The sequence below is a fragment of the Plectropomus leopardus genome, chromosome 3 (assembly GCF_008729295.1).
Source record: "Plectropomus leopardus isolate mb chromosome 3, YSFRI_Pleo_2.0, whole genome shotgun sequence".
Taxonomy (NCBI): Eukaryota; Metazoa; Chordata; class Actinopteri; order Perciformes; family Serranidae; genus Plectropomus; species Plectropomus leopardus.
Window position 1 is genome coordinate 12,149,388 of NC_056465.1, and position 14,182 is coordinate 12,163,569.

The 14,182-nt window shown below is 39.4% G+C and overlaps 1 protein-coding gene across 1 annotated transcript in view; it reads left to right on the forward strand.

The window, feature by feature from the left end:
- The first annotated feature begins 2,341 nt into the window (after positions 1-2,341).
- Positions 2,342-14,182, forward strand: part of lrp8 (low density lipoprotein receptor-related protein 8, apolipoprotein e receptor) — a 131,695-nt gene continuing 119,854 nt past the window's right edge. Inside the window, exons 1-2 of the mRNA XM_042513439.1 lie at positions 2,342-2,393; positions 11,689-11,811. Of these exons, the coding sequence (XP_042369373.1) occupies positions 2,342-2,393; positions 11,689-11,811 (175 nt within the window). The remainder of the gene's footprint in view (positions 2,394-11,688; positions 11,812-14,182) is intronic.

Consider the following 14,182-nt stretch of genomic DNA (forward strand, 5'->3'; position numbering starts at 1 on the left):
GAAGGGCCTTTTTTTGCAGGGAAAACTAAAAAATCTGTCTTTAAATCAAAGTCTTGGCTCCGTCTTTGATCAACTGACCAGGCTGGTTTGAAAATGATGCACCCCAGACTCTTGGGATATGTATGTCAGACAGGTAATAGAGGAAGAAAATGTCCACTTGGACAAACAGGAATTAAGCTGTCATTTTAGAGCTCTAATATTTGGTAAAGGTGTCAAGCAAACATGGTTGACTCAGAGGGCATGCCTAATTATTCTCAGCAGTGTGATCAAAGAGAGAGCAGGTTGCAGGATGAACAGGGTGTTTCACTGTGCTGATCTGCAGCATGCAGGCTGTGTATTTATTTGGGCTATTCAAAAATGCTGTTTTCTCAGCAACTTAAAAGTTAATTGTAAAGTAATTCAAAATGTATAGCTTTATTCTGCACCACACTCTCTCTTCAGCTCCTATTAACGTTAATCCCCCATCACAGAAAAGGCTCTTCACATTTCTCTGACAGCTTGAAAGACAGAGAGAGTGGTGCAGTCTGTTTTCTTGAAAAGAGTAAACAGAGGTATAAACAGATTCATGAGCACACACTCTTATAGATACACACAGGAGGGAGATTTACCTCGGGGAAGTAGTTGTTTAAAAGTTGAAGCTGACAAGCGCTACTTCTTCGAAGCCTTTTCAGTTGCCTTGATATTATTTATTCCAGGCCCTTCAGAATTCCTCTTCATATAGCTGCTGTGTGATGCGTTCGCCACGTTCTGCATTGTTTCATTGGTTCTTCATTTGTGAACGTAATTTAAGCTAATTATTTTGCTAAAGCAGGACAACACCTGCTTGCAAAACATTTCTGTAGGGGGTTGGAAAATGAAGGAGTTCACAGTTGATAGACTACTTAATAAGACACAGAGAGAAATGGTTAACACTAAGATTACCAAAAAAAGGACAAATATTGCTCTGTACACCAGTGTTTTCTTGGTATTTATAGAGCATTGCCAAACATACTATCATATTTTTTTAGTATATAATTACATCATATAAGTTAAGATGAGGCATAGTGTAGCTGCACAGCACAGTAAACAGTCATAACATACAGTTATTTATAGTACAACATCAAGGCTTTATACTGTACATAGTAAGAATATGTATAAAGTCTAAACAGTTTGAACAGGCGACAATATGGCTTCAAGGTTTTCAATGCTATAACAAGAGGTAACAGTAGTGTTGAAAAAAATGGTAATAGCCAGCAAAAAAAACAATATGAAGCAATGTAAAAGAAACACTATGACACTTTCAGTATACAAAGTATATAGCACACAGTATCTTAAGTATTCATAGTAAAATTGTCATTCAATTTACTACTAACTATTCATAATCAGTATGGACAAAACCAGCATCCTGGAACAATTTATTGTCTCTTTGCACTCCCTTCTCTGATTTCACCACAACATGTTTCATTCACCACAACAAATTTGAAGATGTGAGTTTTTTGGCTTACTTTCTAGCCTTTCTGAAGGTCCCAGTGAATATAAATATGAATTAAGGATCTCAGTTTTCCAAAGTTTGCCTCCATCTCTTTCATCTCCATCACATAGAACTTCAGGTGATCCCTCCTTTACCACATGATGCAACCATCACCCAGGTCTCTGTACTCCGACTCCTGCCAAACTCTGGTAACCCCCCATTCCTGCTTCAATCGTGTTTTTGTCTCAAAAATCTGGAGACGGCATCTTGCCCTACAGGCTCAACTCTTCAGTGTCCAGAGAGGGAGATCATGAAATGGTAACAAGCTTCTTTGAACTGGTAGGTGGTATTTGATGTGCTGTGAGGAGCATAATATATAGTGTATTTGATCTAGCCAGCTGTCTGGATTGCTGGTCCATGAGTTCTCTTCACACGCCTGCCTTTGTAGTTTGCGCATCTGACTCTCACAATCATATACAAAAATGTATGAGACCATGTGCGTTCAAATGCAGGTGCATAGGCACTACCTTAGATTTTTGGATTACACTTTATACCCAAGTTAATGTTACACTTACAGTATTCAGTCATTCCTCTCTGATGGTATGGAACATAAATGCTTAAAGGTCCAGTGTGTAAGATTTAGGGGGATTTAGAGGCATCTAGTGGTGAGGAATGACAATTGCAGTCACCTGAAACTTAAAGTTTTCATTGTTTAGGAGGTTTTTACCAGGATCTGTATAATCTGCAGAGGTCTCTTCCTCTCCACAAGAAATGGACGTGGTGATTTAAAGTAGTAAAATACTGAAAAAAGCAGTATCATAAAAAATCTGTAATTCCCAACACTGGTTGCAGAGTAGCTGCTAACTGTGATGAGAAATATAGCAGTGCAACATGGCAATCTCTGTGGACAAGGACCAGCTCCCTCTGTGGGTAACTGCTCTTTGTAAGGGAAAACAATTGCAACAGTTCTTATTTTAAAGTGAATATACACCAAGGAAACACACTGATTATATTGTATTCCATTCAAGTCAATATTCCGCCCTACACCCTGGGCCTTTATTGCCCATTGTAGTCACAGATTTAGGTTACAATTTTGCTAGTTTGGCTTTGAAAAGTTAATGGAACTTTGCTTTGGCAGTTAAGAATGTTTAGCTGACACTTGAGTTGGCCTTTTATTTCCAATCTTTCAATGGGCGGATCAAGTGTTGATTATTTCTTTGTTTTTCCTCTTTGTGAGTGGACCACTGTAGTTGGTATTCAAGCTACTTGAATGAAAAAGTCAGAAAGTTCAAACGCATTACGGATGGACAAAGTGCTACACCCATTCCATCCCTGCTGTCTGTCACTTTGCAATTATTGGGCCATCTTTTTGGTAGCACTGTGCTCCTGTTGTATTCTGGACCTTTTTCCACGATATCTCTCTGTCTTCAACTGATTATCGGGAAACTGGACAGGCCTTTAATCACCTCAAAAGACCAATATTATACTTGTCTACTTTACTCCATCCTTCCCTCTGTCTCTCGCTCACACATCCTCAGACACACATACGATTCATGGAGTATTCTCCACTCCCTCACAGTGGTGGTTCGACCTCCACTCGCTGATTAACTGCCTCTTTCCCTCCACTGACACATTGCGTTCTTTAGCTCTTTAGCCGATCACAACAATGTGGAGGACCATCTATTTCCTCTCCTCTTTCTCCCACGCTTTGTCTTTCTCCATTCTCTCTAGCTCTATTTTCTTTCAGTCTCTCATTTTTCTCCCTTTGCTCACTTGTACTTGCTTTTAGAGTCCTCCTTAGATTTGTTTACAGTACGAGACTGCTATTCTCTGCTGTTTGTCTTCAATATATGGTGTCTGAGACGGATGTGTGTGTGCACTACACCTGGCTGTGCAAAGCATAAAGTCACAATGTCCTTATTAAGTCTTGAAAATACAGTTAGATTCCACTTGTCAAAAAACGAGTTATTAATTAAAACCGTTTAAACTTTTAGTGAGTTTCATGAATTCCTTAGAATAATATGGGAAGTAAATACAGGTCTTCACAATGAGCTAGAAAAGCCTGAGGCAGAACAATTTTGATTTTCATATCAACAGCTCACTAAAACAATCTTTATTTAGCATTAACCAGGCTTTTCATCTTTACTCTACAGAAGCGACAGCAGAGATTATTTCAACCCTCACTGATGAAGGTCTTTGTCTATTTCTGTCACTTGCATTTGGTTGGTTTGGCTCTACAGATGGACTTTATTTTTATGCATGAATAGCTCAAAAGACTTGGAATAGACTCTTAAGTAACGGAATACCTGAGCGGTGTGACATGTTTACCACAGTGTTGTCTGTGGTTTTTTGTCATGTACACAAAACAGACTGGGTCAGTTTCGGCTTTTCTCCAGTTTTCTCACAAGTAATGTGGTGAATTCCTGCTGGATTATATTTTAAACCAAATTTCTCTAGCTTGTTCAATTTACGAGCCCTGGTCAGGACAAATCATAGTTTTTGGTTTATGGTAGAAGTAGGATAAGAGTTGGTTTTCCAGGGTTTGGGTTAGAATAAAATATGTAGCAAATACAAAAAGTCATATTTTATTGATGAGTATTTGTTACTAAATTCAAGAACAGTTTGATAAAGTTAGAATTCAAAGGTGGTAGAATGTCTATCAAGTCAAAGACATGGAAAATGGTAAATAAAAAAAAAATTAATTGTTAGTCAATACCTTTAAGGTATATGTGCCTGGGTGGTTTCTCACAACTGTCCCTGGCATGGAGCTCACACTCCTGCAGCAACAGCTATCCATACAGTTTGTGGTGTTTTAAAGTCAACTGTGGTGTATTTGAAGGAGTTGGTAGTTGAGTGAGCCGATAACTTTTGAAATTATGGTTATACTGCACACCATTCCATTCACATGATGGGTATTGAATGAAGTACTCTATTGATATCAGTATTTCTTTAAGGGTACTATTATCAGTACTGGTGTTGTATTTTTTTTTTAACAATACCCAGCCCCAATATTAAGTCAAATGTATGTAAATTTTACAATAAGGAGATTGTCTGCAGGTTCTTCCTGGTTCATAATGGAGATGTTTACTGAAGATGATTCTCTGTACCACCAGTCCCTTGCACATATACTGTACAGAGGCACACTCCACACAAACTGCTGGTGTCTGTTGTTATAGGTAATGTCTTTACTGTTAGTCTGGGAACACATCCAATCGCTATCGTTGGGCAATAAACACTGACTGTAAAAGCATTTCAGTAGTCAATCTGCTTGGGTACAGTAAGACAGAAATTCTCCTTGTATTGTATCAGAATTTACTAGACTATCATAATAAAAAGCGAACAGAGAACCGTCCTAAAATGAACTTGAAAAAAGCTTTTGTTATTTTTACAGTATCTGCATCTCAATAAACAATCTGCTTTTACCGATTCAAAGGCTGGCCAGCAAAGCTTTGTTCTCTTCCACTTGGAACTTAAGCAGATTAAAAGGTGTCAGTGTCTCTGACTGAAGGCTGGTAAATAATCTCACTACCGCAGCGGTTGTTTCAGACCTGTGTTATTGGAGCAAATCAACATTTCAGGGACTGCAGTCAACAAATCCTAATTAGAGGCGACAATGTTCCCTTAGCTATTACTGTGCTGTTGGATGTTTTATTTCCATTTCTCTTTCACTCTGTGCGTGTTTGCGTGTGTGTAATGAGGTGTGTAAATTGAATGACTTGAAGAAGGACGCTGACCTTCACCTGTTCCCAGGTCAAACAATAGCATCCCAAATCATGTTGTCAGGAGTGTGTGGTAAAGAATCCTAAGAGGTGGCCAGCATGTGTGTGTATTGTGCGGGAGGGATTGAGGTCATATGAACTTGATTGGGTCAGCATACTCATTGATCATGGGGGTCTGCAGAGCGTGACATTAGTTGAATGTCAGTGGAAGATTAACACACACTGTCTATAGCAAAGGTGGACAGTAGTTGAACCTCTTAAGTGGACTCTAAACATTCCCACATGGTCACCTGCATGCACTTGGCCAAATGAAGCCGACGTGACAACACATAAAAAATCTCGGTGGACTGAAATTCTACCTAATCTTCAACAAGTTGAATGGTCAATTAAGGGTGAGAAAACTCAGCATGTTATTTCTAGATTAACTAAATCAGCCACAATGCAGAGTGCACTGTTAGCATTGTGTGTCCCCTTAAGCGTTTTTTACAGGGCTCAACATTAGCGCTTACCCGTGGAGAGCAAACTCTGTGTTTTAACTCTGGGGTCCACAATTTCATAAAAAAACATAATGTTACTACTCTTTAAAGAGGTTTACTTTCTGTAACCCAAAAGCTGACGTAAGCCGTCATGCAGCTCCAAAAAGGGCTCTGGTTTGATTTGATCTCTCTCAGAAGCACTATAATGCAACCTTAAATTGCAGTTTGTTTGTTTTTTTGAAGACTTTGCAAAATAAGTCCATAATCACAAATCTGACACTCAATGTCAAAATTGACATTGTATTGAGAATTTAATAAATTAGAGTAAAGGAAATTTTTCAATATGAAACACAGCGCTCGTCACCATCACTTTTTACCTAGCCATCCATTCATAGTGGAGTAGGGGCGGGACATAACCACAAACACCAAACATCACAATCATGTTTGTGAAAGTGCTGGGAAAAAATGTTTTGGTGGAAACGGACAGTATGAAAACAACATCAGCGATTGTCTGACCAATGAGATTTGGTTGGACAAGAGCATGTTGCCCAACCAATCGACCAGAAGGTGTCAGCCTTAATAATTAGAACACCTATGGTACATTTTTATACTAAGATTGTTCAAAATCAGTACTGTATATTATTAGCACAGCTTTGGTGAAGGAGGGTGGGCGATATGCTTCCATGACGCCGCTGTCCCGATATCAGCGGTAACCACCATATAAGCACAGTGCAGGAATGATATATAAAAAATGAAAAAACTGACGTGGCAACTCAAAAGTGCACAAAGTTAGTCATGACTCAAGAATGTGAATAAAATCACCTTGTGAGCAAGCTAGAGCGCTTCTGGTCCATCTGCTATTTCACATAAATATTAATCACTTTTTTCCATTGGGGATAGAGGACTAAAAAAACAAAATGCTTCAAATCTAGGAGCAGGGGTGGTTGGTAGGTAAGGGTGTGCGTGCATGTGTGCACAGTATATATATGTGTGTATGGTTTCCTTGTTTGTCTTCTGCACATTCATTCACACACCTCATAAGGCAGGTTTAGGCTGTTCCATATGGATGACACTCGTATATGACAGGTCGCAATGCATCAGAATGTAAATGTAAGCGGCTGCTTGTGTGTGGATCAGCAACTCTTGAGAGGCATGGGAAAATCTTTGTATGTGCAGATTTTTTCCACATTTTCTATAACGTGACTGTGCGAATGTTCACATATTTTCTAATTTCTGGTCTCTATATGCATTTGGCCACCATTAGGAGTAGATCTGTGTCGTGGGATGTGTGAACTTTTAAATGTATTGTTCATCTCTTTCTTTTGGTGGTGTTGTTGCTTTTTTTCATCCCTGGTGTCAGTTTCCGTGCCTGTGGCAGCTGAAAAATGACTTTTATTTGCATGCTTATTTCATTACATCAAAGCTTTCTTTCCAAAATCCACTGTATACCCATTTGTGGGAAAATTTCCTTGCAATGAATGACTCACTATTCATTCAGTGTTGAAAACTCCAAACGACTGCACTCTCATAAATGTAATTCTCAGTTTCAAGATAGATGATAATAGCTTTCCATAATGTGCTTTTTAGAAATATTACCATTTTTTTCTTATAGTGGGGATGTCATTTTCAAAGTAAAGTCTTCATACTGAACATCCACGTTCTGTAATTGTGAATCTTTATTCAACAGATGATTAAAAATGTCCACTTATCATGAGATGTTCAACAAAACCTGTCCTGCACTTGCCCTAGATTGCTCAAATGGCTGCTCCCATTGTTATGTCTCTTTCTTATCTTTGCTACTGTTGAATAAATGTGCTAGTAACGTCATTCAACCGGAGGTTAATTAAAAGAATATTTTCTTTGCCCACTGAGGAAGAGTTGTTGCAATGCCTTTGGCCCCCAGAATAAGACGGGGCCAAGGTGAATCGTGTTATTTTCCCTTTTGTCCTCCAGATAAGAAAAATGCAAGTTACAGAGAGGGCTGAAATTGATAGGCTTACGGTTTGCTGGCTTCTGCATTTTAATTAATCCTCTTGAGTGTGACATGTTGTAAGCCAGTATGTCACCTGCACCATTTTGCATCCCCAACTGAATTAAACAAGCTGCTTCTGGACAGGATTTGGATAGGAGATATGATATGAGGGCGAAGGAAAACTGTTATTTGTGGGTGTCTGATATCAGCTTTGTTGTGATCTCCAGTGTGCATTGTGTATTTGACTGCCCAGTGCATGCTCTGTGTGTGGCTACAGCTGGCTCTGTTATCGGGCTGAGATTGAGGGAATGATGAGAGAAGCAGGGAAGATGGACGGGAAGAGATGGGATTTATGCTAACATGCTGGTCGGAAGGAAAAGGATTTATTCAGTCCTGTGTGAAGACAGATGTCATTACACGAGACCTCAATGGCCTCTTCCCCTTTTGCCTTTGGTTTCTGTACCCATATTCCCTACACCTCCTTTTTCTCTTTACCTTTGTCTTTGGCTCTGACTTCTCCCCAGGGACATGCTTTTCATTTATTCTAGGCCTACACCTTCTTCAATTACATCCCTCTCATGTCTTTAAGCCCCCCTTTTTCTTTTCTTTTTTTTTTTTACCCTTAAAATCAATACTCTGCACTGGTGAATATGTGCTTGTCTTGATCTTTTCTTCAATCAGCCATACATTGTCATCCATATCAATGCATTTAGATGTACATATAGAAAGCACTGGTCCCCACAGCTGAGATGCTGTCAGTCCCTCTCGCATGTACTTCATTATTATGGCTCCCACTTGTGCCATCAGTCATAACACTGCCTTTTACCTCCCACCATAGGACATCCAAGGCTACACACATAAACAACAAGCTAATAAGCTGGCTAGCTCTTCTCTTGCTAAGTGGAATGGGACTGTATATAACACAGCGCCAGGGTTGGACTGATTCCTTGTGTAGTGCAGCAGTTTAAATCAGTGCGCTAATGCCGTCCTGCTAAATTCTTGGCAAAGCAAAAGGGATTTTAGATTTTTGTTTTACTTCCTCTAACTTTGAGAGCATGTCGTTGTTGTAAAGCGGCATTTTTACATCTCAGCACCAACGACAGCCGTGGCTAGAGGTGTTAAGTTTTCAGGTTGTCCGTCCATGCCATGCTCGTGAATGTAGTCTCTCAGGAAAAAGCCTTTAGGGAATTTCTTTAAAATTAGGACAAATGTCCACTTGGACTCGACATTGGACTGGTAAGACTTTGGTGGTCAAAGTTCAAAGGTCAAGGTCACTGTGACCTCGTCCGTCTAATTCTTGTAAACGTGATATCCTCAGAAGACCTTGAGGGGACTTCTTCATATTGGCACAAATGTTCACTTGGACTCAAGGATGAAGTATTTTAGTGGTCATAAGTCAAAGGCCAGTGACCTTTTCAATCAGAAACTGGTGATCAGAAGTCAAGATCACTGTGACATCAAAACATGTTTTTGGCCATAACTCAAGAATTCAAACACTAATCATGACAAATTTTCCCAAAAATCTCTGAAAGGATAAACTGATAGAATTATATTTCCAAAAGATCAACTTCACTGTGACATCATAATGTTCTGCAAAAACACAATTGGCTATTATTCAAAATAAAAACTATGGAACAAGCGGGGAGACATTTGGTCAGAATTGGTGACACCAATCTTGGGTGTCCACCTTGAAATTTTGCTGGTTTTTGAGATCTCCTGTGCTGTCAGGGGGAAGATGATGCATTCGTGTTTTCACAGACATGGATGTAAACTACAAGTGCAACTTGACTGGTTTGTAGAGGCTTACAGCCACTAGGCGGCAATTCTAGTTTAGCTGTTGCACTTCAGACCAAACCTCAACACAGTAACAAAGAGATTTTGCAAATTTTCAGACAAATTGTTCTGAGTAAAAGTGCAATAGTGTATATGTACTAGCAGAGTGGATGTTGTGTTTTGTTCACTTATCAAGGGAATAATTGCTGTTATCACTGTTCATGCAAACTGATGGGGACTTCATTGCCTCTCTCTTGGTTTCATGTTAGTTTGTTTTTCTCCCATCTTAGAAATCAATCTCACACGGAAGCTGCGCATGCTGTCATCACAGGTGATTAGAGGATAGGGAGCTTTAGTTGGAAAAAATATGATTTAATTAGCTGTTGCTCCATACAGTATCATCGCCTATACATTTCACTGATTTAGCCCTACGCTCTGCCAACCAACATTTTCAGCTGGATTAAACTAAGGGTCAGTGAGGTGGTTTAACACCAGGCTCATGTGAAAGAAAATGGAACAGTAGCAGTCACAGTTGCTCTTTTTCACACATGCACACACACTTTCTTGCCATTTGTCAGACCTCTTCTTTGTACAGTATATTTCATCACGGCGAGGCAAGGCATCGCTAACACGGCAAGGGAGTGCTTTCTCTTGTTCAGTGGCTCTCGCTGTCAAGGAGAGGGATTTTTTTTGCCTCTGCCCGTGACAGACTCAAGTGCTTCAATTTTCCCCATGCTTGGAGAAAACGACTGCACAAAATCTGTCCATAGGCTATCACGAAACCGCTACACAGAGCCAGACCCGGTTCTGCACAGACAGGGCTGGGCCCTGAAGGTGGATCATGGGATGGTTAAGATGGAACAAAACCTCTGAACCAGACAGTTCAGGTAGACATCTGAAGGGTAGCTGCTCTGCTCACATATGACATACTCCATATACCCAAGGCACTCTTGCAAACTACTTGAGCTGTCAAAGCGCTACTGATTAGATTTGTCTAAAAACAAATTGCTCTGATAGAAAACTCTGCTCCTGCACCAGAGCATCCGCCTATAAGCTCTTTTACTGGATTTATTAGTCAGATAATACTTTCAATCTGTTCCAGGTTGTCAAATGTAATATTTTACAATGCCCAACTTTATGAAACTTAAATTCTTCATGAGTCATATTTGACAAGTAAATCTAACTACCTAAAATACTGAAATAATGTAACAAATTAGATCCTCATGAAAGTATTCAAATGATGTATTCCAAAATGTAGAACATCAGTATGGATTCAGCAGGAGACTGGAGGCTCTTTCATCCATGCTGGATCTTTGTATGCCCATCAAGTGAGCGACTCGATATGGCTAAGAAACTTCCAAAGTCTCACCTGACTAATAGCCTTGATCCACTTATTCTACCTCAAAGAACAGACACTAACAAAGGCTAGCTAAACAAGCGCCTCTTGTTCACTCATGTCTCCTGTTTCAAGTTGCACACAATCACACTGATGGTTAAACTAAAATTGGTTTACAGTCCGTGCTCAGGAATTATTCTTGACTTAAGTTAAATTTTAATTGCCTAGCCTTGTCGCCTTGTTAAGTGGATTACCAGACTTTGTTTCCAAAGCACTTACTGCTTCAACCCTTATATACTTTTCAATTTTTATTCCTTCACAGTATGTCCGGGTTGATTTCTAACCCAGCCCAAGAATGTCATAACAAGTGTATCTACCAAATTTTGAACTGCAGATCTATTAAGAATCTATAAATAGCCTGACTGACAATAATAAATTAGGGATTAATTCTTAATTATCGATTCAGAGAGCAGGGAGAGTTTATTTTTGGGTTTGGTTCTGGTGGTTTATTGAGCAGCCTCATTGTACAAAAATGTGTAGCTCCTGCACAAAGTACAGGATATTTATTTATTTATTTATTTATTTTGCATTTTGGGTCTTTTTTTGGAAAGTCATTACATTTCAAGCTAAAAGAATGGCATTAAATGTCTTTTTTTTTTAAACTGCTGTCAAATGTCAAAACAAGTCAAATTTGGTCTGCTTAGTATGAAATATTTAAATTTTAACATTTTCATCATTTGTCAGTCATTGTGTCCAGTTTCTGTAGATGTTCTCGTGTCTAGTCGGACATAACTCTGTGTGCTCCCATTAAATATGTTATACAGTCCAGTGGACAGAACTGGGAATGAGTTAATTCACTATTCAACTTTTATATGCAGTATATGACCAATAGAGAGAGGCTTCAATTCTTAACAGTTCTTTGAGCCATACAGTAATGTTGCATGTTATCTTTGTCTCCACAGCAAAGAAAACGTGTGCAACCACAGACTTTGCCTGTTCAAATGGACAATGCGTCCCTGCAAGGTGGCGCTGTGACGGAGAACCGGAGTGTGCAGACGGTTCAGATGAGGCTGATGCAATCTGCAGTAAGTACCCGTGCAAACACAACCACAGACAAACGATGCCACAAAGGCAAACATGCAAACAGACAGTAAGGACAGCCATAGACACACAGTCAGGGAGGTCAGGACACGCACACACATTTAGTATGTCTCAAATGTGCTAGCAGCTACAAGTCTTAAGTGTGTGTGTTTGTAAGAGTACGTTTGTTCTTTCATGCATAATGAAATGAAAGTCTACAGAAATACACCAATTTTCCAAAACATATATGCACACCAGCATATGATGTAAGTGCTCTTGTCTCTTTTACAGTCATACAATTTGTGTTAAAACTAGTAGACCTCCTTACACAGACACACAAACACACTGACACACACATGATTCCTCCGGCGTTACGCATCCCAAGGTTGCTCGGTCTCAGCGTGTCACATTTTGCTGCGCTCCAGCCGCTGTGCCAACCTTCTTTCTTGCACATTGCCTCAGAAAATCGCTTTCAGTTGCCTTTTTTTGTTGTTGGCTGCACCATCAGTTGAGGACATCCATGTGGTTTGATCACGGCCATGAAGGGCAGAAGAGTGGACAAGATGTCTGCCTCTTTCATTATTTCTCATGGAGCATGCATGAAAAAAAGTTAGAAATAATAACCCCCCCCCATTTATCACAAAATAGAGTGTAACACAGAAAAGACTTTTCATAAATGACATGTTAAATTGTTCAAATATTAAGTGCACATTTAAAGCAATATTAATAGTTAGGATTAGGAGTAGTGTATGTGAGGGTCAGACCATTTGTCCAACACTGTAATATTCATAAACATTAGCATATTTAATTTTTTTAAAGTTTGTGTTTTCAGCAATAACCAATGGGATTATGAAAAATGGGCCAACGCCTGTAAACAGACCTCACCTGTTACACTCTTGTATAAAATGGGTTGGCAGGTGCTGAGGTCGCTCGCTGCCACAATTATGAAAAATGGAACACTGCCTACTGTGATTACTGGATTTTTTAATCCGCAGAGGTAACCCACTATTCACAGCAGGGGAACTGAGCCACAAAGGAGTGATGAGTGTGCGGTGAGGCAGAGAGAGCATTTGTGTGTTTGTATGTTGGGTTAAAGGATGAAAGTCAGAAAGTGAGTGATAATGAGACTGAAGTGTGAAGTGATAAGCAAAGGGCTGTTGCTGGAAGTTTAAAAGGCTGTGAAAGGTGTAAACACAGAGGATACATTATTATTCTGACAAAAATGTGCTTTCAGGAGCTACAAAATAGCTCTGCAAGTGAACTTTTGAACTTTTTTTATTTTAGTATCTGCTTTAGTTTCATGGTAAGACAGGGTCTACAGCAAAAAGTAGAAAAAACTCAAAGAGAATGGAGGCTTGGAGTCTTCAGCGGCTTTGAAAAAGTTTGTCAATGATGGAATAAGAAAGAAACTTGAAAAATAATTCTAAAATGTGTACTGTATGCATAGTTGTGTTTCACATATGGGTTTAAGAGAGAAGAAGAGGTGTGGATGCTGATGGCTTTGAGCAAGGCTTGGGTGAGAGGAGATAAATTCATGATATTTGAAAAGACAGTGCCCCAAGTACTAAAACTGCTGAAACTAACTAACTACTATACTATTCAGTGAAGGTGATCCATTTTAAAGCTAACAAAACTGTCCTCCGCGGTCATTTTTCTCCTTTTTTTTATAAGTCGATTCCTTGTTCTGTTGCATTTTCAAAGCAGCTTTCTTGGACTAAGTGTTTGTGAAGGTCATGTTCAGACTGACAAAAACAAAACACATGTTTTTCATCCAGACAACTGTCTTGGCGGGGTACCATTGAAAAAAGAAATCTTACCGCAGCTACCTTAGTAATGCCAATGCCACGATAAGTTTGGCTGTCAACTTTCTGAGGGTAAAATCCCACCTCAAAGCAGAATCAAGAGCTTTGCAGTGTCTCGTCTGATGAGCCTTCAAACTTGGTTTGTGTTTCATCTTCTAATTAACACAAAACAGAATTCTGTTTGATATGGGTTACAATAGATTTAATTGGTATTTCACACTGACCAGATTGGTGGAGTTTGGAAGTCCTCTCATTAGGATTCAGTAGTTATATGGTGCTTTGTCAACATCATAATGAAGTTGTTGAACAGCAGAGTTGAAACTTGTCAGGCAAGAGGTGTAGGATCCAGAAATACCATAAAATTCACTGGCAATTTACAGGGATTTACATATTAAACTCCCACATAACCAGTGTTTCCTCCAAAGATAAGTCACAGGACAGAACTGTTGGAGGTCACTCTTCCCACTTCTGTCTTATCACAAAACCTTCCATATGGCTGTATCTACAGGCCAGCTCCTATTTGCAATTTTTATTAAGATGATTTTCAAAGAGGTGATCAAAGAGGCCTTTGAAG